General features: G+C 43.3%; 1 protein-coding gene across 1 annotated transcript; it reads right to left on the minus strand.

Moving 5' to 3' along the window:
• Positions 1 to 1666: 1666 nt before the first annotated feature.
• Positions 1667 to 14032, minus strand: LOC111148439 (ankyrin repeat domain 34B). Its single transcript, XM_022504981.1, has 4 exons — positions 13896 to 14032; positions 12038 to 12121; positions 9201 to 9289; positions 1667 to 3654 (listed from the first exon to the last, which is right to left on the minus strand). Exon 4 carries the CDS (start codon positions 3630 to 3632, stop codon positions 2088 to 2090), a length of 1545 nt encoding a protein of 514 aa, XP_022360689.1. The 5' UTR covers positions 3633 to 3654; positions 9201 to 9289; positions 12038 to 12121; positions 13896 to 14032; the 3' UTR covers positions 1667 to 2087.
• Between the last annotated feature and the right edge of the window lie 13901 nt (positions 14033 to 27933).

Raw genomic sequence — 27933 nt, forward strand, 5'->3', positions numbered from 1 at the left:
CATCACACCTTTAAATTAAAGTTAAATCATACTTTTATGTTATGTTAAAATATAACACATATATACATATCTGACTCCTGTTACAAACATCTGTGACTTACCTACCATTGGAATCCCAGTGATATATTCCACTTAATGGAGTGAAAAGTCCCATAGGATGGTTTTGCAACCTAACTCAAGCAACCTTAGCCCCTAAAATGTTTTCAGGATTGAGAGAAGACTAAAAGCTCTTCCAAATACAGCCAACAAAGGTTTAGTCTTATTAAATATTTTTTGCATATTGGGATTAGAATAGCAACAAACATTATTCTTAGTTTCCTATTTACTTAAAATAACATGTGGCACAATTTCTCTTGAGATTATTTTGAAATATTTGTTAGTATTTGAGATAAATAAAAATGATAATCAAAATAACATTTAAAATTTTTATTGATAACATTTTGTTTCTGAACTAATCTATTTACATATTCTTCCAAACTGTATCCTTGCAACTTAAAGCCAAGCAACTTTTCTCAATATTAAAACTTGCAAAAAGGGTTTAGCTACTTATAAACATCAGGTACAATTCTAAGTTCTGAATCAAAAAATATTTCTAATGTAATTTACAGTAATGTTCTTTAAAACATTAAATGGAAAACCTTCAATTATTTTATTCAAATGAAAGCCACAAAAAAATTAAATAATTACCAAGTACATTACAACTTGCTTATATCAAATTACCAAGAAAAGCATCATGCCAATTGTTAGGATCTCCTCTACTAATAGAAGGCAAAGAAATAAAGTTGTATATGTCAGTCATCAAATTAATACACTCCTGTTTTGTATAATTTGACTTACTCTTTGTTGTAAAACTGCTAGATTGAAATAAGGATTCTTTATATAAACACCACATTTTGAAGTCGTTTAGATAATATAGTCATTTTGTAATATTTTATGATAGTAACACGGTATTCATTTATTTTGTTAGAAGTTATTCACAGGTCCTAAATACTAGATGATTGGAATGTCACACTAAGGAAATTATCCTTATTATATAAATGTCTAGTAATTATATGTTAGAAATTAAAAGATATTGTTTAATCTTGACCGAATAGTGTATTTTGTAATTAAGTTTCTATTGGCTTTCCTAATTTTACCTAACCTAAGAGAATCTAATAATCAGTTTTTCTTTTCTAAAATGAAGCAAGCACATAGTTTCTATTTGTGATAAAACCCCAGTTTTTTTTTTTTGGTTGTCTGTAGAAAGACAAGAATAATTTGATATAAGTAAAGAGGAATGCTGTTAAACTTCTGCTTTTTCTTGTTATTGGGAACCTATAGATAGACTTGAGAAATAATAGCAGGAATTAAAGGATATGAAGAAAGAATTTATGGGATAACATTAAAGACAAAATAAAACCAAGCAAAAAACAACACACTAACACTTAGCATAGATTATTACTAGCTTATAAAACTCCGATCTGTTATTTGACATTGATAAAGCTGACTCCATGAATATTAGCTGCCCAGTGTACTATAATGGTTGGCCTTTTAAAATTTTAATTAGATTTCATACACTTGCAATCAACATTTTTAAGAATTAGTTCATTCTTTCCTTATACCGTACAGGCTTATTGATCATAGAACACTTTCATGGTTGTTTTTTTTTTAATGCTTTTGGCATCTTGGAAAATTACAATCATTTATTGACTTGTAATGTTAAAAACGTTTATTGACTTGAATGCAGTGTGTCCTAATAAAATACTTGAAAAATCTGAAAAAATTTTCAAAGTCATCTCCAACATATTTGACCTTCTTTTTTTTTACTGATTTTTGTTTAAATTAAAAACTTGGGCCACATGAAGGTTGTTATATATTAGAAATTTTGAGAAATATAGCTTTAATTTTGTTTAAATTTCCTTAGTAGAAACTATGTATTATTTGTATGTCCACAGTGCCTAGGACGATATGCAGTATATTTTGATGCCCCTAACAATGACGGACTAACCAATTACAAGATTTAAAAGGATGAACATTTGAGATTTCTTCTCTGGTTCTATACTTCTCTGATGTAGACAACTGAACAAAATGTGCTTTCTAGGCATCTCTTAAAAATTTACTAATTGCTTAATTTGTTCTGTTTGCAATGATTGTCTCCTTAACAACATTTTTTTGCTTTTGAATTCTTTAGGGAACATAGGAACTGTTGGCATAAGCACTTTTTGACCGCAAGAAAGGAGGCTGGAAATCTTATTATTGGTGTTGATATCTGAAATGGGAGGGTGAGGATTCACATTTAAGGGTGGCAGAAATCCTGGTCTGGCTTGAGTAATATTGTGATCTAAAGAGAAAGGTCCTGACCCACGCCTTTCTAAAAGTGCATGATTTCTCCTGCTCAAGGGACCTGGTGAGATATTCTCCAGCAATTCTCTAGGCCCTGACAGCAAGGAAGGAGATGGCGAGAAGACCTTTTTCTTTCCTATAAGTGCTTTGCCATCTTCTAAAGTTGTAGGGGTAAGACCAGCAGAGAGCTGGGAATCAGAGCTGTAGTGATTTGCCCCTGAGTTTCTTTTTTGAACTATACTTCTTAAGGTGGAAGCAAAGATTGTCTGGTTAGAGTCTGGATCTGGGTCAGCAGGGATTTCAGTGCATTGCTGGCTTCCTTCTGAAAAAAATGCCTGATGATTTATTTCATCGTATGACATCTTTCTTGAGCTGGCCTGATCAAAGGCTCTTAATAAATGTGCCGTGTCTTTTACATCAATACTTTGGTGCCTAGTGATGAAGCGCTTGGAAAGTGCCACCCCATTGGTTTTGTAGGATAATTCTTCCTCTGGAGTAATATCCTGGAGCTCCTCTTGCAAGGAGGCCACCCTGTTTTGGTGCATTAGTAAGGGAGGACTCTTGATCCAGGTTGGAGGTTGGGGTAGCTTGGGCCCATTAGAGGCCACAGCAGGCTTCCTCACAGGGGAGCCTGGGTCCTGTGTATCATCACTACTTCCTGAGAGTTCCAGACCTTTAAGGCCAAAAAAGGTCATTTCAGTTTCAGAAGAATGTGTAAGTGGCAATGAGGCTGTTTTTATGTCTATTTCTGAAGGAGTGGCACAGGAGGCTGGGGAATGACCCCCATCTATATCTACAGGAGGCATATTTAAGTACTGTTTGGTAGTGTGCCTACCAGAGGGGGATTTTGCTGTCGTTATGATAATGACCTCTTTCCCTTTTGCCTTGCAAGCGCTAAGTAGAACTTTCAGGGTTTCTCTATCCTCTGAATTTATAGCATAAACAAGGGCTGAATAACTAGAATGGTCTTGCAGACTGAGATCAGCCCCATTGTTTAGGAGCAGGGAAACAACTTCAGGACCAGCTTTTTCTAAGCAAGCGTGCATCAAAGCAGTTTTCCCAGATTTGTCCTGTATGTTGGGGTCAGCATTGTTTTCTAATAGGTATTTAACCATTTTGGCTTTACTGACACTCTGGTGATCAACATGTTTGGTTTTACAAGCGATCATTAAAGGTGTTTCCCCACGGTCATTGCTCTCGTTAATGTAGGCACCACCTTCTAGCAAGAGTCTTGTGAGGCGAAGCCGGCTCTGATGGACTGCTTTGATGAGGGAATTTCCATCACTTGAAATTTCTACACCTTCATCCATCTTCAAAAGTCAGAATGAATACCTGGTTATCAAAGAATATGAAGAACAAAAGATCAGCCAGAATCCCAGTCTTTATTCATGTTATTATTCATAACTTCTGAAATTTGTATGTATAGAGTAACAGGACATAAATGAGATTGTTAATAATACAGAACACAATAGTGAATTGCAGAATTAAAGAAATTTTAGAATAGTAACAGCCTGTAGGGAATCACATACTAAAATTTACTTTCAAAATCCTCATTGAATATTTATGATATAATACCAACCTAGTACTTCCCTAAATTCCACATTAATTAAACTTTATTTTTATTATTATTTTATTTTATTAAACTAAATTAAATTTAAATTTATTAAATGGATAAATATATCCATTTACTTTCCACTTGTGAAAAATATTTTTAAAATAACACTAAAATGTAGATTTAAGGAAAAATTCCAAAATTCTGTGTAATTGCAACTAAATCGATGAAAATACAGATATTTATGGCAGATAAATCTAAAAATTTCTTAGGGTCAAATTACTTACATGTGCTCTTTAGTTAGATAATGCAACTATTATCTAGATTTTCAATTTGAGGAACTTTTTTTTTTTTAAGATTTTATTTATTTATTTGACAGAGAGAGATCACAAGCAGGCAGAGAGGCAGGCAGAGAGAGGAGGAATCAGGCTCCCTGCCAAGCAGAGAGCCCAATGCTGGACTCGATCCCAGGACCTTGAGATCATGACCTGAGCCGAAGGCAGAAGCTTAACCCACTGAGCCACCCAGGCACCCTGAGGAACTTTTTTTTTTTTTTTTAAGATTTTATTTATTTATTTGACAGAGAGATCACAAGCAGGCAGAGAGAGAGGAGGAAGCAGGCTCCCCTAGAGAGCAGAGAGCCCGATGCGGGGCTCGATCCCAGGACTCTGAGATCATGACCCGAGCCGAAGGCAGCGGCTTAACCCACTGAGCCACCCAGGCGCCTCCTGAGGAACTTTTTTTTAAAAAGATTTTATTTATTCATTTGAGAGAGAAAGAGCACAAGCAGAGGAGAGAGGCAGAGGGAGAAGCAGACCCCACTGAACACCGACTGAGCCACCCAGGTTTCCCTTGAGGAAAATTTTTTTGTTTCTTTTAAAGGACGAAAAATCATCTGAACTATAAGACATTAAAATACCTGACACAATGTCTGGAACTCACACTGAGATGGGAATGGTGAACATGTGATTATGCATTTTCCTTCATTTCATTATTTAAATCAACACTAGATTATGGATGGGGTTGGCCACATACTGTTTGGTTAAATTTTGACAGAGTACCTTTTTTTTTTTAAGATTTTATTTATTTATTTGGCAGACAGAAAGAGATCACAAGTAGGCAGAGAGGCAGGCAGAGAGAGAGGAGGAAGCAGGCTCCCTGCTGAGCAGAAAGCCCGATGTGGAGCTGGATCCCAGGACCCTGAGATCATGACCTGAGCTGAAGGCAGAGGCTTAACCCACTAAGCCACCCAGGCACCGCTTGACAGAGTACCTTTCCTCTGAAAAAGGAGTTTTCTAGGCTAAAAATATGAATAAGGACATGTAGTGTTTATAAACATTTTTCTATCACTAAAACTAAAAATTACATTTAATTTATTTTAATAATTTGGATTCAAACTCCTTCAACAGATAATTCCATTAGTTGATAAGAATTATGTCTTTGGGGGTGCCTAGTTGGCTCAGGTGGTAGAACATCATACAACTTTTGATCTCAGGGACATGATTTCAAGCCCCATGTTGGGTGTAGAGCTATTAAAAAAAAATTATGTCTTTATCTAGAGCTGAGGAAATGTTTGTCTCTGAACAATACTTAGAGCTGGGTAGAAAAATCAAATAGAGGGGTGCCTGGGTGGCTCAGTGGGTTAAAGCCTCTGCCTTCGGCTCGGGTCATGATCCCAGAGTCCTGGGATCGAGCCCCACATCGGGCTCTCTGCTCAGCAGGGAGCCTGCTTCCTCCTCTCTCTCTGCCTGCCTCTCTGCCTACTTGTGATCTCTATCTGTTAAATAAATAAATAAAATCTTTAAAAAAAAAAAAGAAAAGAAAAATCAAATAGAGTTCATATAATATTTAAATCTATTTTATTTAATGAGGTAGGTTTTAGAAATTGAGTAGTATTATTTATTCCACGTATTTACTTTTAAATTAACAGTATGGGACATGAATTTTTTTTAATTGGATAATGGAATAGATAATAAATATAGTGACCTCTTAATGGACAGAAAAAGAGATGAAAGGAACAGAAAGAAAATGAAGGGGGGAAGAAAGACATGCACACAGAACTTAGAATCTAAGCGTTAAATAGCTGCAAGCTCCTGTTATGTCCTGGACACTGAGCTACAAGGCACATGCCCTAGCCTGCAGAGCTTGCTCAGTCGTTTGGAAGAGATACTAAATAAGCAGCTGGTTATGAGTTAAAGTCATGAGAATATACAGGCTTGGGGCGCCTGGGTGGCTCAGTCATTAAGCATCTGCTTTCAGCTCAGGTCATGATCCCCGGTCCTGGGATGGAGCCCCACGTCGGGCTCCCTGCTCCATGGGAAGCCTGCTTCCCCCCGCTCCTGCTCCCCTTGCTTGTGTTCCCTCTCTTGCTGGGTCTGTCTCCCTGTCAAATAAATACATAAAATATTAAAAAAAAAAAAAAAAGACTACTCAGGCTTTGGTGGTTTGGAGACTGAGGGGCTTCACAGAGGGCAGCCATATGTGCTGGGTCTTAAAGACTGCATGAGAGTTTGGTAGGCAGATAAAGTAGGAAGAGAGAAGTAGAGAATGTTGTTTGTGCAAAAACCTAAAGGCTCAAAATAGCAGTTATTTATCATAAATCAGGCTCTATTTATGCTGATATAACCAAACTTTAGAAAAATATTTTAGCAGATGGTTATAGTTAGGGTAAATATGGCAGAACACACACATTTAATTTTGCCTCTTCCTGAACAATCCTCTGAAACTAAAGATTTAATTTTATTTTTTATTTAAAATTTTTTTGAAGATTGTATTTTTATTTGTTTAAAGATTTTATTTATTTATTTGAGAGACAGAAAACACAAGCAGGGAGGAGGGGCAGAGGGAGAGGGAGAAGCAGACCCCCCACTGAACAGGGACCTGGATGCAGGGTTCGATCCCAGGACTTTGGGATCATGACCTCAGCCGAAAGCAAATGCTTAACCAACAGAGCCAGCCAGGTGCCCCAAGGTTTTATTTTTAAGTAATCTCCTCACCCAACATGGGGTTCCAAGTCACAACCCTGAGATCAAGAGTTGCACATTCCCCTGACTGAGCCAGCCAGGTGCCCCAAGAATTTTTTAAAAGACATAAATTCGTAAGGATAGCAGGAAAAGGAGACAACGGCAATATTTGAAAGCCAGAAAGCAGATGGGCCAGTATTAAGCAAATTAGCCAACCTGAGAAGGCTGTGCATCAGATCATTCATGATAAAGCTGAGAACTCAGCCCACATACACTCCAGAATCCTCGCAAGAGGCAGTAACGGCAGAAGTTCTAGAACTGGGTGGGTGGTGGTGGTGGTGGAGAGTATAGCTAAAATAATGAGTACTAGGGGCGCCTAGGTGGCTCAGTGGGTTAAGCCTCTGCCTTCGGCTCAGGTCATGATCTCAGGGTCCAGGGATCGAGGCCTGCATCGGGCTCTCTGCTCAGCGGGGAGCCTGCTTCCCCCCTCTCTCTGCCTGCCTCTCTGACTACTTGTGATCTCTCTCTGTCAAATAAATAAATAAAATATTAAAAAAAAAATAATGAGGACTAGGTGAAAAGCTGTCAGGAGAAGCAGTTAGATCCCTCGGTCCTCACCAGCTGAAGTGTGATCCTACCTTGGACCAGCAGCTGCACCACCATTACCTGAGGCTTCATCTCAGGCTGCATCCTGGACCTACTGAGTCAGAGCCTACATTTTAATTAGATCCTCGGGTGATTTATACATGCATTGAAATTTGACTGCCTCAGGTGATTCTTGTACTCCAAGCCACTAAGAGATAGGATATTAATCCTCCCACTTGAGTTGTTCTTTATTCTGGAGAGACCTTTATTCTTCAGAAATGATGCAATTGGAGGGTCTCTGGACTGGAAGATACCTGACATATTTGAGGACTAGAAAACAGGGACTAAGTGACTGAAAGCTCACTGATCACTGAAGCCTCACTGAGCCTTCTCCCCAATTCAACTCTAAGAAAGCTGGCAGCCTGTACCCTTATTACTCAGCAGAATATTGCTATACTCTTCTGTTGAGAATCTGACCCACTGAAAAGAAAATATGAAGAGTACTAACCACAGGGATTCCCTAACATGCCGCTCAGATCATCCTACACAAGGTTTAAGGATTACAAGCCTCACCCATGTGCTCTAGTATTCTCATCAGCTTTTTAATCCAAGCCCTTTAATCATGAGCAGATAATCAAAATAAAAAATAAAACAAAATAGAAAAGCCTCTTCCATTAGAGACCAGAACACATAGAGAAAAAGTAACCTGGAGGAGACAGATAATAGTCAGGAAGATAAAAACTTCAAAAGCTCTTTATCTTTAGATATAAGCTGTTGTAACCATGAAACAAAAACAAAGTTCTAGGGGCACCTGGGTGGCTCAGTGGGTTAAAGCCTCTGCCTTCGGCTCGGGTCATGATCCCAGGGTCCTGGGATCGAGCCCCGCGTCGGGCTCTCTGCTTGGCGGGGAGCCTGCTTCCTCCTCTCTCTCTGACTGTTTCTCTGCCTACTTGTGACCCACCCCCGCCCTCTCTGTCAAATAAATAAAAAATATCTTAAAAAAAAAAAAAGTTCTAGGAAAAAGAGTATTCAGAGACCGTTAAAAAGCATTCTCAAAAGGCAAAAACAGGCACACCTGGGTGGCTCAGTTGGTTGAGCAACTGCCTTCAGCTCAGGTCATGATCTCAAGGTTGTGGAATCGAGCCCCTCATCGGGCTCTCTGCTCAGCAGGGAGCCTGCTTCCCCCTCTCTCTCTGCCAGCCTCTCTGCCTACTTGTGCTCTCTCCCTCTCTGTCAAATAAATAAATAAAATCTTTGGGGGGAAAAAAAGGCAAAAACACCATACAAACTGCAAAACTAAATAGGTTTAGATGACAATATTGATAAAAATCTCTAACAGTTAAAAAGAATAGGGGGGGGGAAGGAAAATTAGAGGTCGCACTAGGAAATTCAACATTCAACTACTAGAAGTTCTGCCAAGACAAGCTTGCTGAGCTTGATCCCAGGCCCCAGGGTTCATAACCTGAGCTGAAGGCAGATTGAGCTCCCCAGGTGCCCCATTCCATAATTAAAATTTGAAAGAGTGATATGTTTATGACATCCTTCAGTTCTGTGTTATCAATAGTATTTATGCCTACACTTTCAAGGAGTTTCAATTAGGGAGCTCCTGAAAGGCGGTATTCAAAAGAATATACTTACTCATTCTACTCTAGTATCACTCATGATGTTAAGCAAAGAACTATTCCATATATACATACATAAGTACAATGAAAGTAAATGCTACGTTTTTCATTCCCCTGTGCAATATTCTATGAAAGCTATTCCAAAGCCAGGCATACCTGCAATTTGAGACCTTAGGAATATAGGATTGGTTGACAGCTTGGATCCCACCAGACGTCTATTCTGAATGCAAAGCATCTGAAAAGAGCTAGCAGAAAAAAACCCCTTCTTTTAGCATTTTTCATATACTAATGTGTTTAATAAAGCAAAGAGATGTAGAGAAATTAGCTGGAACATAATGTCAAATATAGAAACCATTTGGTAACCACAGTTGGAGAAGAGATACAGTATCAGTCACATAAAAACACCTTTGACCAAAAGTGGCATTTGAGAAACATATTCAAATAAGAACAAGTTTGCCAGATAGCAGATTTCTTTTTTTATTTTTTTAGATTTTATTTATGTATATGACAGGGAGAGAGAGAGGGAGCACAAACAGGGGGAGCAGCAAAGGGAGAGGGAGAAGCAGGCTCCCCGCCCTACATGGGGCTCAATCCCAGGATCCTGAGCTGAAGGCAGACACTTAACCAACTAGGTCACCCAGGCACCCCATAGATTTCAATACTGTATTGAGAATATAGTTTCTAGTGTCGGGGCCAGTCTTGTTTGTTTGTTTTTTATTTTTATTTTTATTTTTATTTTTAAAGATTTTTTATTTACTTATTTGACAGAGAGAGATCACAAGCAGGCAGAGAGGCAGGCAGAGAGAGAGGAGGAAGCAGGCTCCCTGCTGAGCAGAAAGCGCAATGCGGGCCTTGATCCCAGGACCCTGAGATCATGCCCTGAGCCGAAGGCAGAGGCTTAACCACTGAGCCACCCAGGAGCCCCTGTTTAAAAAAAAAAAAGTCTTATAAGAATCTTTTGGAAAGACTTTCAAATCCTTTCACTCAACCTCATGTAAATGTTTTCTCCACGACAGTAAACCTGACAACTTTCTGTCATAACTTTGTCTCACCAAGGTTAGTGTCAGAAGGTTCTGGGAAGAGAAGAGGAACTGGCAATGTACTGCTGACTGGGCTGCTTGAGGGGTGCAGTAGCCCACTGTGGTCCTGCAGGAAAGGCGGGTGTTGTGTGTCCCAGGGCTCTCTGAAGAAGCTGGGCAATGGCACCAACTAGCTACTGGCAACTAGTGAATCTGTCTTGTGGGTGTAGGCATACCCCCTCTAGAACTGTTTAGAATAAAAGCAGCAACAACAGAGCCTTACTCTTTGTTCATTTTAAAGGCTTCTAAAGCCCCTTGGGTTGCTCACCTTTTAAACTGTTCACATTTAATAAAACAATTCTAAAACTGTTTAAAGTTCACGGAGCAAAAAGCTGTCAGATACACCTGAATTGTCCACATGAATACACACTTGTTTTCCTAGTGTCTCATATTCAGTTCCTTATTGGGACAATCCCCTTGTCTTTAAGCCTTTACTCTCTTCCAGTTCTTCTATCACGGTCATCCACTTGCACATCAAAAATGCTGAAACTGAAGCTCAATTTTTCTACTCTTCATAGAGGTAAGCCCTACCTGTGACGAAGATCACTTCTCTAGCCTACAATTATCCTGGTTCAGGAATGTTCTTGCTTCCTGTCTCATTCTGTGAAACATCCTCACAGAGCACCCAATGCTGACACTATATTAACATTCAGTCAGACCCTTTGTTATAATATAGCATATAAATAATCCCCACACTCAGCTACACCTTCCAAATAGATAACAAGTCGACTGGAGAAAGTTCTGGACTCAGACCCACATTTCCATCTTGACTCCCCTACTTATGAGCTGTACACCACAGTCAGATCTCTTAGCCTCTCAGTCTTGGGTCCCTCCTCTGTAACATGACAAGGATCAAACCTTTATTCAAGGCGGGGAGGGGGTGGGAGGAGGTGATGAAATCAGACGTCTAGAAAAAGACTTTCCTATTGTGCCTCACTACTCAGTGTATTCTTTTTAAAAATTCTATCTCAGAATTTAGCCTTCTTTTATTTTTATCGTGTCTCCAATTCACAGGCTACTTAAATAACATGAAATATTAAAAATTTTTTAAAGATCTGTAAATAATGTTTTGTAAACGTAAATGGAATCTATGAAGTGAATATGGAAAAAAGATAACCTTAAATGTTTTTTCCTTATAACTTCCAAATACAATAATTTCCACATATTATAAGATTAATTATTAAATAGCTGGACAAATTCCTTTTTATTTTAAAATTAGAATGTCTTTAAAATCATTTATGATTCATCATGGCATATTTACTATACTCTTTTAGTGCCTCTCTCTACTTCCAAGACTTCACAGAAATTACAGTTTGGTTACTTAAAAATTAAAAAAATATATGTACTCTGAAGAACGAAAACTTGGGAAGAGATGTATCATCAGATGACAGATTCCAGGCAAGCTTTGGAAACAGAGTGGGGATGGTGGTGTGGTAAACTGCCTTAGCATAACAGAGGCATAAGAGAGGTGGCCCCATGACCAGGAGCCAGCTGACCCACAGGCCCTGGGAAGTTCAGTGCTGAGAGGCCCCACTGACACAGAAAGTGGCAATGAGGTACAGGGCTGACAGTGAGGATGGTTTGACATCTCTGGACAAATCTACTGGACTCCCAGTTACTTTTCTCCACCCCAAGTAGATAAGCACTCTTCTCGGCAAGAAAACAAGATTTATTCTCTGAGCACATCGATCAGAAAGGCTAAAAATAGGGGATAAAGTGAGAGTTTACAGGCTGAATTCCCAGACCTCTGCCCTGCTAGCAGGAGACTAGAAGGCCAGGGAAAAAAAGGAAGTAAAAAAGCACTGGGTCTTAAAATTATGAGCCCTATTAAAAATCTCTGTTGATAAATGAAGCAATTCAAATAACTACATTCACCCCTCTAGACACCCACTCTAAATGGAAATAGAAAGTTACCTGAAAACGTTATTCAAAATTTCATACTTCACTTATGCCTTTTCTCTCCCTGGATGAGTTTTTTTGTCAGCCAGCTGTCAGTTCCTACTGAAGGAAATCAAAGCTATTCAGAGTTACATAAATACCAATAATTTGTTCCACACATCTCTCCCCTTCGGAGTCTAGTTTTTTAATTCCTTGTTGAGACATCCCTACAGTGTTTGTTTGGTTAATTATATTTTAGCGATTATGAGTAAAAGTGTCTGGAGTGGATCCCATGCACCACAGTCCTGTGTATACAGGCCAAGGCTTGCCCTGCAAGGATGCTGGGGTTGAAAGGGCCGCAGCGCTCACCTGGTCCAGCCCTCCCCCACCCGACACCAGTCCACGCAGCCGAGGAGGCCCAGGAAGGAAGGGTGGGAGAACTCCCAGTCATTCCTCTTATTCGCCTGCTCACCAGGACTTAATTAGATCTTCCTGTGTCCTTTCCTTCAGGTTTCTCTTCTGTTTCCTTGCTTCTTGGATACCAGCTTCCCACAGAATAGGGTTCTGTTCTGAGTACCTGATTTGAGTGGTATCAACAATGGTAGTACCACACAGGCTGAGGTATTTTAGAAGCCTTTTTAGAGATGACGAGCTTGGCCTTCCCTGTGGCTCTTTCTCTCCAAGCCACCCCATTGTCCTTGCATGCAGAGAGAAATGTTATTTTCCTTTCAGATTCTTACCCTACCTCCAAATAGGATCGGTGTTCCCTCCCATAAAGGGCCATGGTGGGAGAGGGCAGCAAGGGGGGGTGGACAGTAACAAATGGGTTTCAAGCTGGATATTCAGCGCGTCACTCTTGCCCTGGGTCATCCTGTCTTTGTGCTGCCCACGAGGGGACGGAAGCTCAGAAGGAGCAGCAGGCTGTATGTGTCAGAGATTGGGGCTCTGTTTATTCCCAAGTTACCAGCCCTTGGGAAGCCGATCCTCTGAGGTTCATCCTAAAATGGGGATAGTTATCAGCAGAAGATGATTGTGAAAATTTTAGAAGATCCTGATATAATTGCCCTTTAGGAATTAAATAAACAGCAGTTTCTAAACATGCATCACTGAATATGAATCCTGGGCTGATGGGGTCTGACAACTGGGAGGCCAAAGTGCCTACACCAACGGGCTTTCCATCTCTGTGGGCGTAATCACATGGAGAGCTTATTACAAATGAGATTTCAGGCTCCAGTCCCACATAGTCAATAGGGGACGCTTCCTAGGCAGACTTGGAGAAAATCTGTGACAAACTCTTCCTTCTTCATTCTAGTCTCACTTCCTATTTGCTGTCAAACCCCGCTTCAGGCTGGAACGAGGATGCAAAGGGCAGAGATGATTGCCATGGCCTAGAGAGGGATGAAGGAGCCCACAGGGCTAGAGAAGAGAACAGCCTTGACTTAGAAGGGGCCAGGCACTGGAGGTTTGCAGTCCCACCCTTCCCATACAGGTCTGAAAAAATCCAGAGGTACAGTGGGCAGCCCAAGGCTGGGATGTGGGGGCCAGTGGCACTTAGAATGAAACAAGTCGGCCTGCCACAAGCAGAACGTGTGTCTTCTTGCCATGCAAGCAAAGGGGCAAAGCCAGAACAAAAGACACACTGGAGATTGTCCCAGGAAATGTAAAGACTTGCCAAGAAAAGTGTTCTTCTCTGGCACCAGCTTGTAAGAAATATTTCGAAACTGCCCAAGGGAAGGAGTGAGTAGCTAGTAAGGTTTGCTCTGTTTGCTCACACAAAGCCAAAAAGGGCTGGTGTCTTTTAGTTACTTGTATGTCCCCTAGGCCTCTGGGCTAGGTCCCCACCTCTCTCAGCAGACACCCCTCCCAGCACACACGCAGACACGCAAACCTATACCTCCAAGTCTCGGGGAGCCAAGGTGATCGGATTTCCAAGCTGTTGAGGATTCTGGTAGCGTCTCCACAGTCCCCGCCGGTTCCGGGAACCAAGCTTGTTTCCTCAGTTTGTCCTGAGAGCGAGAGCGAGCAAGTCCGTGGTGCTGTCGGAGAAGGGCAAAGGAAGGTGACTGGGGCGACAGCGCCGGGGCACCGATGGGGGCGGGGTGTGCGGTTCTGTCGCCTCGTCTCTGAGACAAGACAGGCAGCCGGCGAGCTGAGGCGATCGCCATCCACGTGAAGGGGTTCTGCCCAGAGCCGCAGCTGAGCGGTGCCCTCACCGCCAGGCCGGAGAACTCGGCCCTCCCTTGGGAAATGGAGCGTCCGAGGGGAGCAGCCATTGCCCCCATCCCCGGGCAGGGGCACCTCTGGACCTCGGACCTCCCATAAGGGGGTTCGGGGTCCTGGTGCGAAGGCGGTGCGCGCCCGAGAGACGCCGGGACCGGGCTGCCCGCCCCCGTGTGACTCCCATTTGTCGAGCCAGTGATTGCAAACCGCTCCGCAGCCCCCAGCCCGCCTCCCGCGCCCAGCCAGTACCTCCCGCCTCCCAGCGGCGGGAGGCACCTGCGGAGACGCGCGCAAATCGGGCCCCCAGACCCGCGCGCTCCTGCGGCCTCGCGCGCGCCGTTCCCGCTGCGGCGCTAACCCGCGCCCGCGAGCCCTTGCCCGGATGCTCCCAAACATCCCGCAGCCGCGCGGCTGCCCCATCCACTCTCCCGCGCAGCAAGGCCGAGTAGGAGGCGAAACCCGTATCTCCCGCGGGGTGCACGCCCGAGCCGCTGCAAAGCCCGAGCCGAAAGCAGGCGGGGATTTCGGGAGAGGGGAGAGCAGACTCGGGTGGAGTCTGGACAGGCCCCTGCCCACCAGCAGCCTTCGGTTGACGCCTGGTCTCCGTCCCCGCTCAAGGCACTGCAGTGTCAGGGTGCGCGGGAGGTGCGGGCTCCCAGGGCCTGAGCGTACCCGCCGGGGCGCACGGAGGCCGCGGGGCCCCAGGCAGCGCCCTCCATCCCCTCCTCCCGGCAGCCAGCCCGCAGAACCAAAGTTTCTCCAAGTGCAGCCCGCAGAGACTCCGTCGCACACGAACCTGGGACGCGCTGTCAAGTCGGCGTCGGCGCCTCCCACCCACGGGTAGCCTCGGACCCACGGGTAGCCTCGGACCCTCCGCGCCAGTCTCCGCCGGGCTTCCGTCCGGGCTGGTTTGTCTTCGGGGTCTCCTCGGCGGTTGGAGTCACGGATCCCGGTAGGTGCTGCCCTGTCCACGCCCCTGCTCAGCTGAGAGAGGGGGGCGGCGGGCCGGGAGCCGTGAAGCGTCGGAGCGGGGGCCGGGAGGCGCGCACCTCGCCAGACGCCCGGGCGGTGCGGCGTTTCCGCTGGGAGTGACGCGCCGGTTCCCAGCTGCGCGGCAGGTGGGGCCGGCGGGGCCAAAGTCTGTTGGGACCCCGGGGCCAAAGTCTGTCTCTGAAGCTCCGCCCTATGTCCCCAAAAGTAGCCCCACCACACGCACACAGACACCTCACCGCAGCCGCGGCGCTTTGGCGGGGCCGGCTTTGCCCAGGGCAGTGGCGGCAGGGTCTTCTCCACTGCAGGGAGACCGCCACCCCTACATCCCGGCTTCTGGTTTCCCCTGTCCACACCTGCATCTCTCCCTCCAGGTCATATTCGACCAGGCTGGCCCTGTATGTGACTCCCACGGCTCCTTCTTCCCCTTTCTCGTCCTTCTACCCGCTTTAGATAGAACCTGAGTCTCGCTTCAGGTTGGGCTGTTGGAGGAAGCAATCGTTCTTGTTTATATGAGTTTATAACTTTATTACACTGTTATTAAAACATTAATGTAACACTTTAACAAAATGTAACAAAATGTGTATTTTATGTGTTAAACTGTGCTGTAGTGGTCTTAACTCTTCCATTTACCAGGGATCATCAGGGTGGAGAAAAGGCTATGACCATTTTTTGTTGTTGTTCGGTTAATGTCAGTCAAAACTAGTTAGTAGTTTTGAGTTCTCAAAGGGGTAAGTAAACTTATCTGTGGGCAGGCTTCTTTTATTTAGGAAAATGACCTGCTGAAATGGGCCCTTTAGTAAAAATAGGTAAAGCAAGTTCACAGGACATTTTAACTTGGAGTTGGCCACTAGAGAGTTGGAATCCTGGATATGGATTACCGTGTAACCCCGACCATTTTTGAGGGAAGATTGGAGAGTCCCAAGGGGGCAAATTTGGGTGAAGGCATGGGCTTCCTTTCCTTCATTTAAAAAAAAGTTTTTATTAATGTATAGTACATATTGAAAGGTGCACTTTTCACAGGCTCAACGGTATTGTGCAAAATGAAACATCCTTAAGATCAAGGCACAGAACATTAGCAGCTTCCCAGAAGACTTCCTCATATCCTCCCTTTGGAGGGGGCAGGGTAGTAGCTTCACCCAACATAGACTTTTTGCTTATATTTGCACTTTATAACAATCAAATTATATGGAATTTACTCTGTTGTCTGACTTCTTTCACTTGACATTATGTTAAAGGATGCAAACTGTCTATGGTCATAGTTTGTTCTTTTCTTTCTGTATAGAATAATGCTGTATGAATTTATCTAAATTTATTCATTATACTACTGATAGACATTTGGGTAATTCTCAGGTTTGAGACATTATAAATAATGCTGCTAGGAATATTATAGTAGATGTCTTTGGTGAAAGTATATACACATTTTTGTTGAGTATACATAGGAAACAGACATACATACATACATATGTGTTCAACTTCTGCAGATATTGCAAAATGGTTTTTCAAAGTAGATGACCTAATTTTCACTCTATTAATTTTCTTTTGCTACTTGTAACAAATTACCATAAACTAAGTGACTTAAAACAACACAAATTTATTGTTTTAAAGTTTTGGAGGTCAGATGTCCCAACTGTTTGCCTTTTCCAGTTTCTAGAGGCTGACTACATTTTTTTGCTTGTGGCCCCTTACTCTGACTTCCAATCTCAATCCCCCCCCCTCCTCAACTCTGCTGCTCTTGTCATATGTCCTTTTCTCCTTCTGCTTCCTTCTCTCCCTTTGATCCTCTTTGCCTCACTTTTATAAAGACCTTTGGTATATTGTGTATATTGGGCCCACTCAAATAATCCACAATAATCTCCCATCTGAAGATCCTTAATTTAATCACAAATGCAAAGTTCCTTTGTGATATAAGGTAACATATTCATAGATTCCAGAGACAAGGATGTGAAACTCTTTGGGGGCCATGATTCACTCTACTACACCTATCAGCAGGTATTGAAACCTGCTATGTTGAATGGGTAGAGAGAGGCTAGACTGAAAAAAAAAAAAGGAAAGAGAAACAAAAGTGAAAAGGATAATGAAGCCCTGAGGTTCAATTCACCTGGAGGATTGGCTCTCTTGCCCTAAGAGCTGTGCCGGGACTGGTAGGCAGGAAAGGGTGCCTGATGCTGGAAAATTACCTCTGACCAATATGATCCTGACACCACCAACAGGTCTGGGACCCAGGGCTTTCATAAAGAGAATGAGAGCCTAGGTCGATTTTGTCTTGGGCACCTTGCCAACTGAAATGTTAGGGAAGGATTGGTAACAGCAAGAAAACAATGGTGAACAGATCACATCATGCCCTGTGGGTAAGGTCCTATGGTCAGCAGACAGTGACCCACCCCATCCATGTCACTGTCCATCCAACGGGCTCTGGGACTGATCTTTTTCAGGGTTGATGGTGGAATTATGGAGTAAGGTGAGAATGTGATGGGATGGCAGAGCCTGCCAATCTAGGCAGGCATGCCCATGCCTTCATTGTAACTTAAATGTTAAAGGATGCTGGAGGGCTTTAACACTCTAGACTTAAGGGTGGGGACATATAGTTTCTTTCTTTTTAAAAAGATTTCGTTTAGTTATTTGGGAGAGAGAGCACAAGTGGTGGGGAGGGGCAGAGGGAGAGGGAGCGAGAAACAGACTCCCTGATAAGCAGGAAGCCTTACACAGGGCTCAATCCCAGGACCCAGACATCATGACCTGAGCAGAAGGCAGATGTTTAACCAACTGAGCCACCCAGGTGCCCCAAGGACATATAGTTTCTCCTTCCTTCTGGCCTCATTTTGGTCCAGCCACCACACCCTTGAAGGAGCTAGGACAGATGTTATCCCTGTTTTACCAACAAGAGCACCAGGGCTCCAAGCAGCTTTCTGATTTGCTCAAGGAGCCTTATGAATGGAGCTAGAGCACAGCAATCCTTGTAGCTCTGCTCCCCTTAGCGCTGTCCCATCTCCCTGGTGTGTGAGATCCACTGACACCTGTAGACATGGGAGCTGAGAGGCAGAGCTGACCCTATAGGCACAAACCAAATTGGACACATCCTACTCTGTGGGTGATATAGTGGGATTACCTGGTTTTATGCCAACAAGAATATGTTTTGGTGGGGTTTTAAGAATAAGTAATGGTAGGTGCTTGTGTTTGATAAGCATCTTGATCAGAAATCCCTCCGCCAATTTTCTGCCTTCCAGAAATAAGCTGAACATTGATCTATTGATGGAACCCCTCCATTTCCTTCAAAATTATGGTTTACACTACAAGTCATTTACAAATTCAGATCTCAGGACAGAGAGGAGATGTGTGATTAGTCTGTCATTTTGAATTTAAAATCCCTTGGTTATCATCCTCATAGTCATAATCATCATTAATAAATGCTCTCCTATCTTGAACAGCTTCTCCCTACCCTGGCCTTTTCATCGTCCCTTCTACCTCAGCCCCTTAGGTTTCTCTGCCTTTACCACTTACTTAAGTTGTTCCAAGTCCCCAAGGACAGTGTCAAATCTTTGGAATCTCCTTTTACCTCACCCATCTCAAATTTGGGTTGATGGCTTCCTGGGAAGACTGCTCTACTTTCACCCTGGGACCTTGTTCTGTGATTCTCCTGGATGGACTCCATTTTATAGGTCCTGTTTCTTCCTCTCTCTTAATTCACTTTCTCTATTTATGGATAATCTCTCTCTCCAGTAACTTCCTAAAAAGGGTATGTGGAAGGTAAATTTGGAATCCTTGCTTACCTGAAAATGTCTTTATTCTACCCTAACACTGTTTGATTGCTTATGTGAGTATAAAATTCTAAGACGAACATCCTTCAGAAATCTGAAGGCATTCCTCCTTTATTCTCTAGATCCCAGAGTTACTGAGAGAAAATCTGAAGCCATTCTGATTCCTGATCTTTTATTTGGGACACTCCTACCCCTCCTCTCACTCCTCCTTTTGGAAACATGTAAGATTTACTCTTTTTCTACAGTGCTCTAAAATTTCACTATTATTTGCGTTCATCTGGGTTTGTTTATTTATTTAAAAGATTTATTTATTTATCTGAGAGAGATCATGTGTGTGCCAAGGGAGCTCGGCAGAGGGAGAGGAGGAGAATCTCAAGCGGACTCCTCGCTGAGCCAGACTGTGGGCTCAACCCCAAGATCATGACCTGAGTGGCATTCAGAGCGTTAACTGACTGAGCTGCCCAGGCGCCCAAGGCTGGGTTTGTTTTTCTGTAATCTTTTCGGCACTTAGTAAGCCCTTCACATCTGGAAACTCATGTATTTCAGTTCTGGGAAATTTTCTTGGAAAGCAGTGATTAAAGGGTGCAGTGAACAACATGCAGATAGTCGGAGTCGTGTAAGCACTTGATATTTTAACTTTGAAGACAAAACACAGAAGATGTAGTTATGATTGTCGAAGAGACTAACGTTTTATGAATCTCAGTGATGTAAAGTATAGAAGGCAGAGCTCAGAGTTCAGAGAAGGAAAGGGAGTGAAAGGAGAGTGGGGTCTGTGATAGCCTCATGTTACAAAATAGGGAGTGACGGTGAAAAGATGCTATCCACATTTGACTGACTAGAAATGACAGATGTAACTACTGGAAACGCTGAACTAGGGACACGACTGTCATGGGAAGCAGTGGTTAGTGAGGCTTTAATACTAAGGCCTAATACTAATACTAAGGCTTTAATACTATTTAAAATTAAATACTAGTTTAATACTTAGTTAATACTAAACTAAGGTTTGGGGGAGGGAGTGACCCATGAGGGGAGAAGTGCAGAGGGAGCAGCATTTAAACAGGCAACTCTTCTTGACTGCTTTTTCCGCCTCTTTTTCCACAAATTCCATCTAATATCTTTAAAGAAAAAACAATTTTTTAAAAAAGATTTTATTTATTTATTTGACAGAGAGAGACACAGCGAGAGAGGGAACACAAGTAGGGGGAGTGGGAGAAGGAGATGCAGGGAATCCCTAAGCAGGGAGCCTGACCTGGGGCTCGATCCCAAGACCCTAGGATCATGACCTGAGCTGAAGGAAGATGCTTAACGACTGTGCCACCCAGGCGCCCCAAGAAAAAACAATGTTTGAGGTAAAATTCACACAACAAAATAAACTTCTATTTTTTATTTTTTTTTAAGATTTTATTTATTTATTTGCCAGAGAGAGAGAGAGAGAGCACAGGCAGGCAGAGTGGCACCAGAGGCAGAGGGAGAAGCAGGCTCCCCACTGAGCAAGGAGCCCGATGTGGGACTCGATCCCAGGATGCTGGGATCATGACCCGAGCCAAAGGCAGCCGCTTAACCCACTGAGCCACCCAGGCGTCCCCAAAATAAACTTTTAAAATGAACAATTCAGGGGTGCCTGGATGGCTCAGTGGGTTAAGCCCCTGCCTTCGGCTCATGTCATGATGTCAGGGTCCTGGGATCGAGCCCCGCATCGGGCTCTCTGCTCAGCAGGGAGCCTGCTTCCTCTCTCTCTCTCTCTGCCTGCCTCTCTGCCTACTTGCGATCTCTATCTGTCAAATAAAATAAAATAAAATCTTAAAAAAAATCCAAAACGAACAATTCAGAAGTTTCAGAGACAGTTTTTGAAGAAAGCTTTAAGTGGTGTGCCCCAGAGCAGTTGTGGCAGACTGGGGACAATGGGTGGCCCCACTGAGTGGGTTTAGGAGAGCTCCAAGCTCTCCAGCTCCTGGAACCCACTGGGCCTGGCTTGGTGGGGAAGGGAGGCTCTGCCCTGGTCGTTGGGGGGTGGTGGGCGGGGCTATCTCCTTGCTTCCCCTGTCAATGGCCCTGATATTCTCATCCATTCAGGAAAATATTTAGTTTCAGCACTAGAGATGCAGATACATTTTTCAAGGTCTTTTCATGTGAGAAAAGATCCAAATACAATGAATATTATCTTTTAGGGATGCTTCTCTGTAAGACAGGAAAGGCTATAGGAAAACATTAAACAGTAAGCTCCTTGTCACACTGAGAGAAACAGAGCATGTTTTATTCCCTATATTCATCATTTTCTTCCCCCCTGGTTTCTTTCCAGTCATTTTTTCATGTCTCCCTCTTTCTCCATACTGTCCTAGCATAACAGGAAGCCCCCTGGCTGAGCTTTTCCCCAATATTTTCTAAACCATAACAGCTTAGTGTAGGGATGGATTGCTTGCTATTTCCAAGCTTGCCAGTATTTTTCTGATTCATCTTTGGAATCAGAAGGAAGATTGCTTTCCTATTCTAGGAAGAAAAAAAAAATACTTCTGATGTGCTAGAAAGATCGTGAGGGCTAACACCTTCATTTTTTTTTTTTTAAGATTTTATTTATTTATTTGACAGAGAGAGACACAGCAAGAGAGAGAGAGAGAACACAAGCAGGGGGAAGTGGGAGAGGGAGAAGCTCCTGCTGAGCAGGGAGCGCAATGTAGGGCTCCATCCCAGGACCCTGGGATCATGCATGACCTAAGCTGAAGGCAGACGCTTAACTACTAAGCCACCCAGGTGCCCCTAACACCTTTATTTAGTGGTCCGTGCTTAAAATCTGTAAGCCTTAGATTTCGATGTGTTCAGTCTCAAAACCCCTAGCTGTCCACAGAAGTCCCCCACACTGTGTGTTTCTTTATAGGAGGAAATTTGCCTTAAATACTAGTTTTAGGGGTGCCTGGGTGGCTCAGTGGGTTAAGCCTCTGCCTTCAGCTCAGGTCGTGATCTCAGGGTCCTGGGATGGAGCCCCGCATCGGACTCTCTGCTTGGCAGGGAGCCTGCTTCCTCCTCTCTCTCTCTGCCTGCCTCTCTGCCTACTTGTGATCTCTCTCTGTGTCAAATAAATAAATAAAATCTTTAAAAATTAAAAAAAAATACTAGTTTTAGGGTGCCTGGATGGTTCGGTCGGTTAAGCATCTGCCTTCTGCTCAGGTCCTGAACCAGGGTCCTGGGATTGAACCCCACATTGGGCTCCTGGCTCAGTGGGGAGCCTGCTTCTCCTTCTTCTTCTGACACACCCTCCCCTACTCATGCTCTCTCTCTCTCTCACTCCCTATCTCAAAAAAATAAATAAAATCTTAGAGAGAGAGAGAGAGAGAGAGAGAGAGAATAGTCTCATAATATACTGGAGAACAATAGAATCTGTTTTGTGTGCAACCCTTTGTCCCTAGGCAGCAATCTTTAGGCCACGCAATCTTTTCCCTGGTGGTAGGAGCTGATCCTCTGTATTTGCTCTATATCCTAGCAGAGGAACATGTAAATGACTCTTTTGGATTGAAGACTGAGTCCTTCAGAGTTGAGAGGCCAATTGTTTTTTGTTCCCTCTGCATACTAACTTCTGTGATATTATGAAAAGGCTAGAATTTTCTAAAATTTAGGAGATGCCTATGAGTCTTTCCTTGAACTTTGTAAATGGCTTAGCAAATACAACTGCAGGGATGGCAGTGAAACAGGGCTACCCAGTTTAAGTGGGTAGATCCAAATCCTCTGCTGGAATTCAGAATTTCAAGACCACGAAGAATGGCTGTGCATTATGATGAGAAAGATTGTCCTTGTTGAGGGTAGAGTTGGCGCTGGGGCCTGAATGTAGAGTAAATGAGTGTTGGACTCTGAGAAGATGATACAGGGCCTAATGGAGAGGCCTAATGGAGAGGCCAGTCGGGGTACCCCTAAAAAGGAGTAATTGACCTGTGGACTTTGGGGCAGTCAGGAACAGGATCTAGTTTTAAGTATCAGTGAAGATGGCTTTGGGCCCAATTCAAATGGGGGTGTCTCTCTCTCTCTCTCTCTCTCTCTCTCTATATATATATATATATATACATACACATACATATATATTCATTCACAGATCAAAGAAATCCATGGCTGGTACAGCTGATTCTTTCCATCTTCCTGTTCAGCCATCCTCAGTTTTCATCTCATGGTCACAAAATGGCTGCTTGACTTCCAGGCATCTTGTCCACATTCCAAAGCTGAAGTAGGGTAAGGGTCAAAGGGCAAAATGTACACCATCTGTATCTCTCCTATTTTGTTTTTGTTGTTGTTATTGTTGTTGTTTGTTTGTTTTAGCAAAACAATAGTTTTCTTTGGTGCCTAACCCCAAACTGGATCATATGGCTACCTCCGCTTGTCAGGGAAGCAAGATCTTTTTTTACAGAGTTCACTGAAATTACAATAAAATCAAGGTTCTGTTGGTAAAACGGGCAGACTAACAGAAGTTTCTATCTGTGACCCTGAACAATGACTTAACCTCTCTGCTTCCTGGTTTTCTCATCTGTAAACTGGAAATTGGACCATGACTGTGCCTGTCTTGGAGAATTACTGTGAAGATTAAATGAGTCAATTTCTATAAATCACACAAAACTCTATAAAAGTGTTGGTGATTGATTGATCGAGGGGAGAGTGGGCAGTCAGTAGGGCCTACCATTGACCATGGCTGTTCTGCGTGGTACTTCTCTTCTGCCAGAACAGCCACTTGAACATTACAACCTGGTATTAGCTTTTCTTCAGGGATTAAGGGAAGGGCTGCTGCCCTCACTTGGCAGAGGTGCTGGGCAGCAGTCTGGGAAAGCATTGTAAGGTGATCTGTAGAGAGTGGGCCAGGGGCTAATCTCCTTAAAGGAACAAAGCACAACTACAAGAGCAGTAGCAGAGCCGCCCCTGGCATAGAGCTGCCTTTCCCAGCCTCCCTTGCAGCCATTGTGGCCATGTGACCAAGCTTCTGCCAACAGTGATTGAAGGGCAGGGCAGTGCATGGAAGGGAAAATCCCTGGCTTTTGCCTTCTACTCCTTCTCTGACCCAATGGCGGTGCTGGAGCTCCTCTGTGAAGATGGCAAAGCTGCCAGGAAGCCTGGATCCCTGAATGTGCGATACAGAGCCACCCATGGACTTGGACCACCTACCCTGGACGCTTATATGAGAAAGAAAGAAACTTCTATTTTTGTTTCAGCCACTGCCTTTGGGACTTATTCATTCCAGCCTTTTACCTCAACTAATACAATGACTATCATCATTTAAAACACTGAAGCTATTTAGGAAATGATAATAACATAGGCTACCTGTAGGGAGGGGAAACTGAGGTTGGGGAGGGGTCATGGGAGGAAGTGTCCTTTTGTGTTTACTCCATACCTAGAATTGCTGAAATTTGAACCCTATAAATGTAATACTAACTCAAAAATTTAAAATAAAAAATTTCAACTCTACATCAATTAAAAAACCTTAAAATGGAAATTATTCAGTTAAGGAGAAAGGTTGATCTTGCACCACAGAAGTTTGTCCGTGATTGGCACTCAACAAGCACTTGACTGCCTTATCTACAAATCCTACGAACTGGGGAGAGGGGAAAGGGGATGGATAAAGCTGGCAGAAAGGAGCAGCCAGGTGAGTCCCTGAGGGGAAGGTAGAGCGGCGGCACTCAGCCTGTCTCTGCCCAGGAGCACTCATCTGCATGCCAGCAGTCGGACTCCTCATCCCCCAATTAGACTGTGCATTGGTATGAAGGAGATGGTTCCTGCATACAGATTGATGTCACATCCATTTCCTGAGCATCCTAGGTACCAAGATGGTATCTTTTAATAGGAGGCGCTCCAAGAGACTTGTCCTGAATTTTTGGTTGGATGAGCAAGGTGACATTTTATGCCAACTGAAGGAGAATTCAGTTTTCGTCTTCGTAACTTGGGTTGATATTTCCTGCCACCTATATTTTATGGTGCTATGAAAGAATGATTTATTGTTTTCCTATTGATGATTTCCAACAAAGCTACCATTTCAGAGACAAAAGGAAAAAGGCAGTGTAATATTGAGTGATTTTCTCCTTAGGGGCAAAATAGGAGTGTTTTTTTTTTTGTTTCCTTTTTAAAATATTTTATTCATTTATTTGAGAGAGAGAGAGAGCATGACAAGGGGGAGGGTCAAAGGGAGAAGCAGACTCCCTGCTGAGCAGGGAGTGGGATCCTGGGACTCCAGGATCATGACCTGAGCCAAAAGGAGTTGCTTAACCAACTGAGCCACCCAGGAGTTTCCTATTTAATGTGCAGCTAAGAAGGGCATTGTGTGATTGATAGTTCAGTTTCCTCAAAATCTAATGAATATTTGAAATTACTATTTTATTCTTGGCTTTCTATTTTCTTTTACCATACAATGGCTCCTTTTATAAGCTCTGCCCCTGGGAAAACACAGATGGCACTTCCCCCTCCCAGGTGCCCTTGAACTCCATGTATTTTTCCCAGGAGAGTTTGTCAGTTGAAATATTTGGTAAATTAGTAACAGAAAAAGGAATCAAAGAGCTTCAGAAACCACTTTCTAATAGTTTGAAAGTGAGAACGTTAAAAAACCCAATGCATTGTTGTTACCAGTTCAATTCCCTCAGTTTAATCACCCCCTTTAGTTCTCAGTTGCCCACCAGACTGAGCTCTATGCTGGTCCCTGAGGGTCCTTCATACAGTTGACACAGGCCCTCCTAGCCTTACTGCCCAGCATTCGCTCTGGGATTCATCCAGACCTACACCCAGACTGAGTTCTGCTTGTTCCTTGGGGGACACAGCCCATGACCTACCCCTCAGATGCCGTCTTGTCATGAAGTAACCTCCCTCCATCAGCCAGACGCTGCAACCACAGTTGGTGGATTTGGGTGCCTGTCGCATAAACTTAGTGGCATAGAGCTAGTCTTAACCATCTTTGCTGCCCTGCAGCCTCTGGCCTGGCACCAGCACATAGTAGGTCCTTAGGAACGTGAATTGCACTGAGAGGCTTAAGAAATGAACCAAGGCCAGATTCTTCTCTGTCAAAAATGTGCTCTCTGACAGGGCTGGCACACCACAGCCTGCGGGGCCAAGCCTAGCTGCTGCCTTTTTTGCAAGGTTCATGAACCAAGAATGTCTCATGTTTTTAAATGGTTGGAAACAACCAAAGAATATTTCATGACATTTGAAAATGAGGTGAAATTTAAATTTCAGCATTTATGAATCAAGTTGTACTGGAACCCAGCCACACCATTAGTTTACATCTTGGTTGTTACCACCTTCCTAGTTTTACGGCAGAGTGGAATGGTGGTGATCATATGGCCCGCCAAATGTGAAATAATTCACTGTCACTTTACAGGAAGTTTGCCAGCCCTGCTCTATAGGCTAAGGTCTTCAGTTATACATAAACAATGAATCTTGGAACACTACATTAAAAAGTAATGATGTATTATATGGTGACTAACATAAAACAATTAAAAAATGGAAATATTTGTTTTTGCTCTTTCTCAAATCCACAGCTGTGTGAGGAGCATAAATGGCTATTATTTCCCCATTTTAAAAATACTGTTTACTTGGGTGCCTGGATGTCTCAGTCAGTTAAGCGTCGACTCTTGGTTTTGACTCAGGTCATGATCTCAGGGTTGTGGGTTGGAACCCCGCGTCAAGCCCTGGGTTGGGCTCCTTGCTCAACATGGAGTCTGTTTGTCCCTTCCGTCCCACCCGCCACACCTGTGTGTACACACTCTCTCTCATAACTAAATAAAAAAAAATACCATTTACTATTTTGGAATTTTCTGAGCAAGAGCCCCATGTATGATAAGACAGAAGTATTCAGTTCCTGCCACCCTCAAGAACATTCAGCAGAGGTACCATTCAGTACCTCAAATAAGTACCTGTGCTGTGCAGGTGGGGGGTGGTTCTCTGGAGATATGCTGATGAGCAGGATTAACATAGTCCTTACCCTTGTGTTGCTAATGCTAATGTGGGGAAAATTAAATAATCGATAATACAAAATATGATCATTGTTTTGATAGAGAAGGGACTCGGAGAACAGAAGGTAAGAATACTTTAGCTTGTCTAGGTAACATCAGGGAAGGCTTCTCAGAGGAGGTGACACTTCCAGTGAGACCGGGAGGACGAGTAGGTATCATATTAGTGAAGAGTCTTTTACATGGAAAGAGACAAGCTTCCATCTTATTTAAGCTACTGTTATTTGAGCCTTTGTTATATGCATCCAAACTTGTATCATAATGAATACATTCCTTTTTTTAAAAGTTTTTATTTTTATGTAATCTCTACACCCAACATGGGGCTCAAACTCACAACCCTGAGATCAAGAGTTGCACACTCCACTGATGGAGCCAGCCAGGTGCCCCCATTCTGTGTACCACTGTAGACACTTCCTTAAGCAATTGGAAGGACCGACTTCTCCTGTGGGACTGGGAGTCCAAACCACTACATGGCCCAGTACAGGGAGGAGCTTTGCTTTCCAGGATAGAGAACTCTGGGTTGCTGGCTGCTTGGTCCTCTTTAGGGAGGCTTTCTTTGGTCGGCCCCTGAATATGTGAAAAATGTAACAAAACGAGAAGGCCTCTTATGTGAGGATGCTTCTGCTGTTTGTCAGACAAGTTCCTCTCCGAACTTAACATTTATTCCAGAAGATTGTCTCAATCTCTGAGCTCCTTGACAAAACTCTCTTTTCTTCTCTCTTCTAAATTTTGCTTCCATGTTGGCCGTGGAAGGGGTCCTACTTCATGGCCAGCAACCTGGTGGGAGTCTGCGTGCCACTTTTGTTTTCAGGGTGGAAAAATTGTTTCTGAGGCTTAAGGGATTTGCTTTGGGATGAGGCTGACAGGACTTACCTCTGGTGTCTCTTCCAACATCTGTCACCTAAATTCCAGGTAATTCAGACATCCCAGCTGATCTAAAAAACCAGGACAATGCAAAGTCTTAGGGAAATTAACATCATCTCTTTGAAGAACTTTACTAGGA

Source organism: Enhydra lutris, unplaced genomic scaffold (assembly GCF_002288905.1).
Source record: "Enhydra lutris kenyoni isolate GAN:26980312 unplaced genomic scaffold, ASM228890v2 scaffoldscaffold19, whole genome shotgun sequence".
In the NCBI taxonomy this organism is placed as follows: Eukaryota; Metazoa; Chordata; class Mammalia; order Carnivora; family Mustelidae; genus Enhydra; species Enhydra lutris.

Excerpts from the sequence above, each read along its gene's own strand:
- LOC111148439 (XM_022504981.1), bottom strand. The coding sequence starts at position 3,632 with ATGGATGAAGGTGTAGAAATTTCAAGTGATGGAAATTCCCTCATCAAA.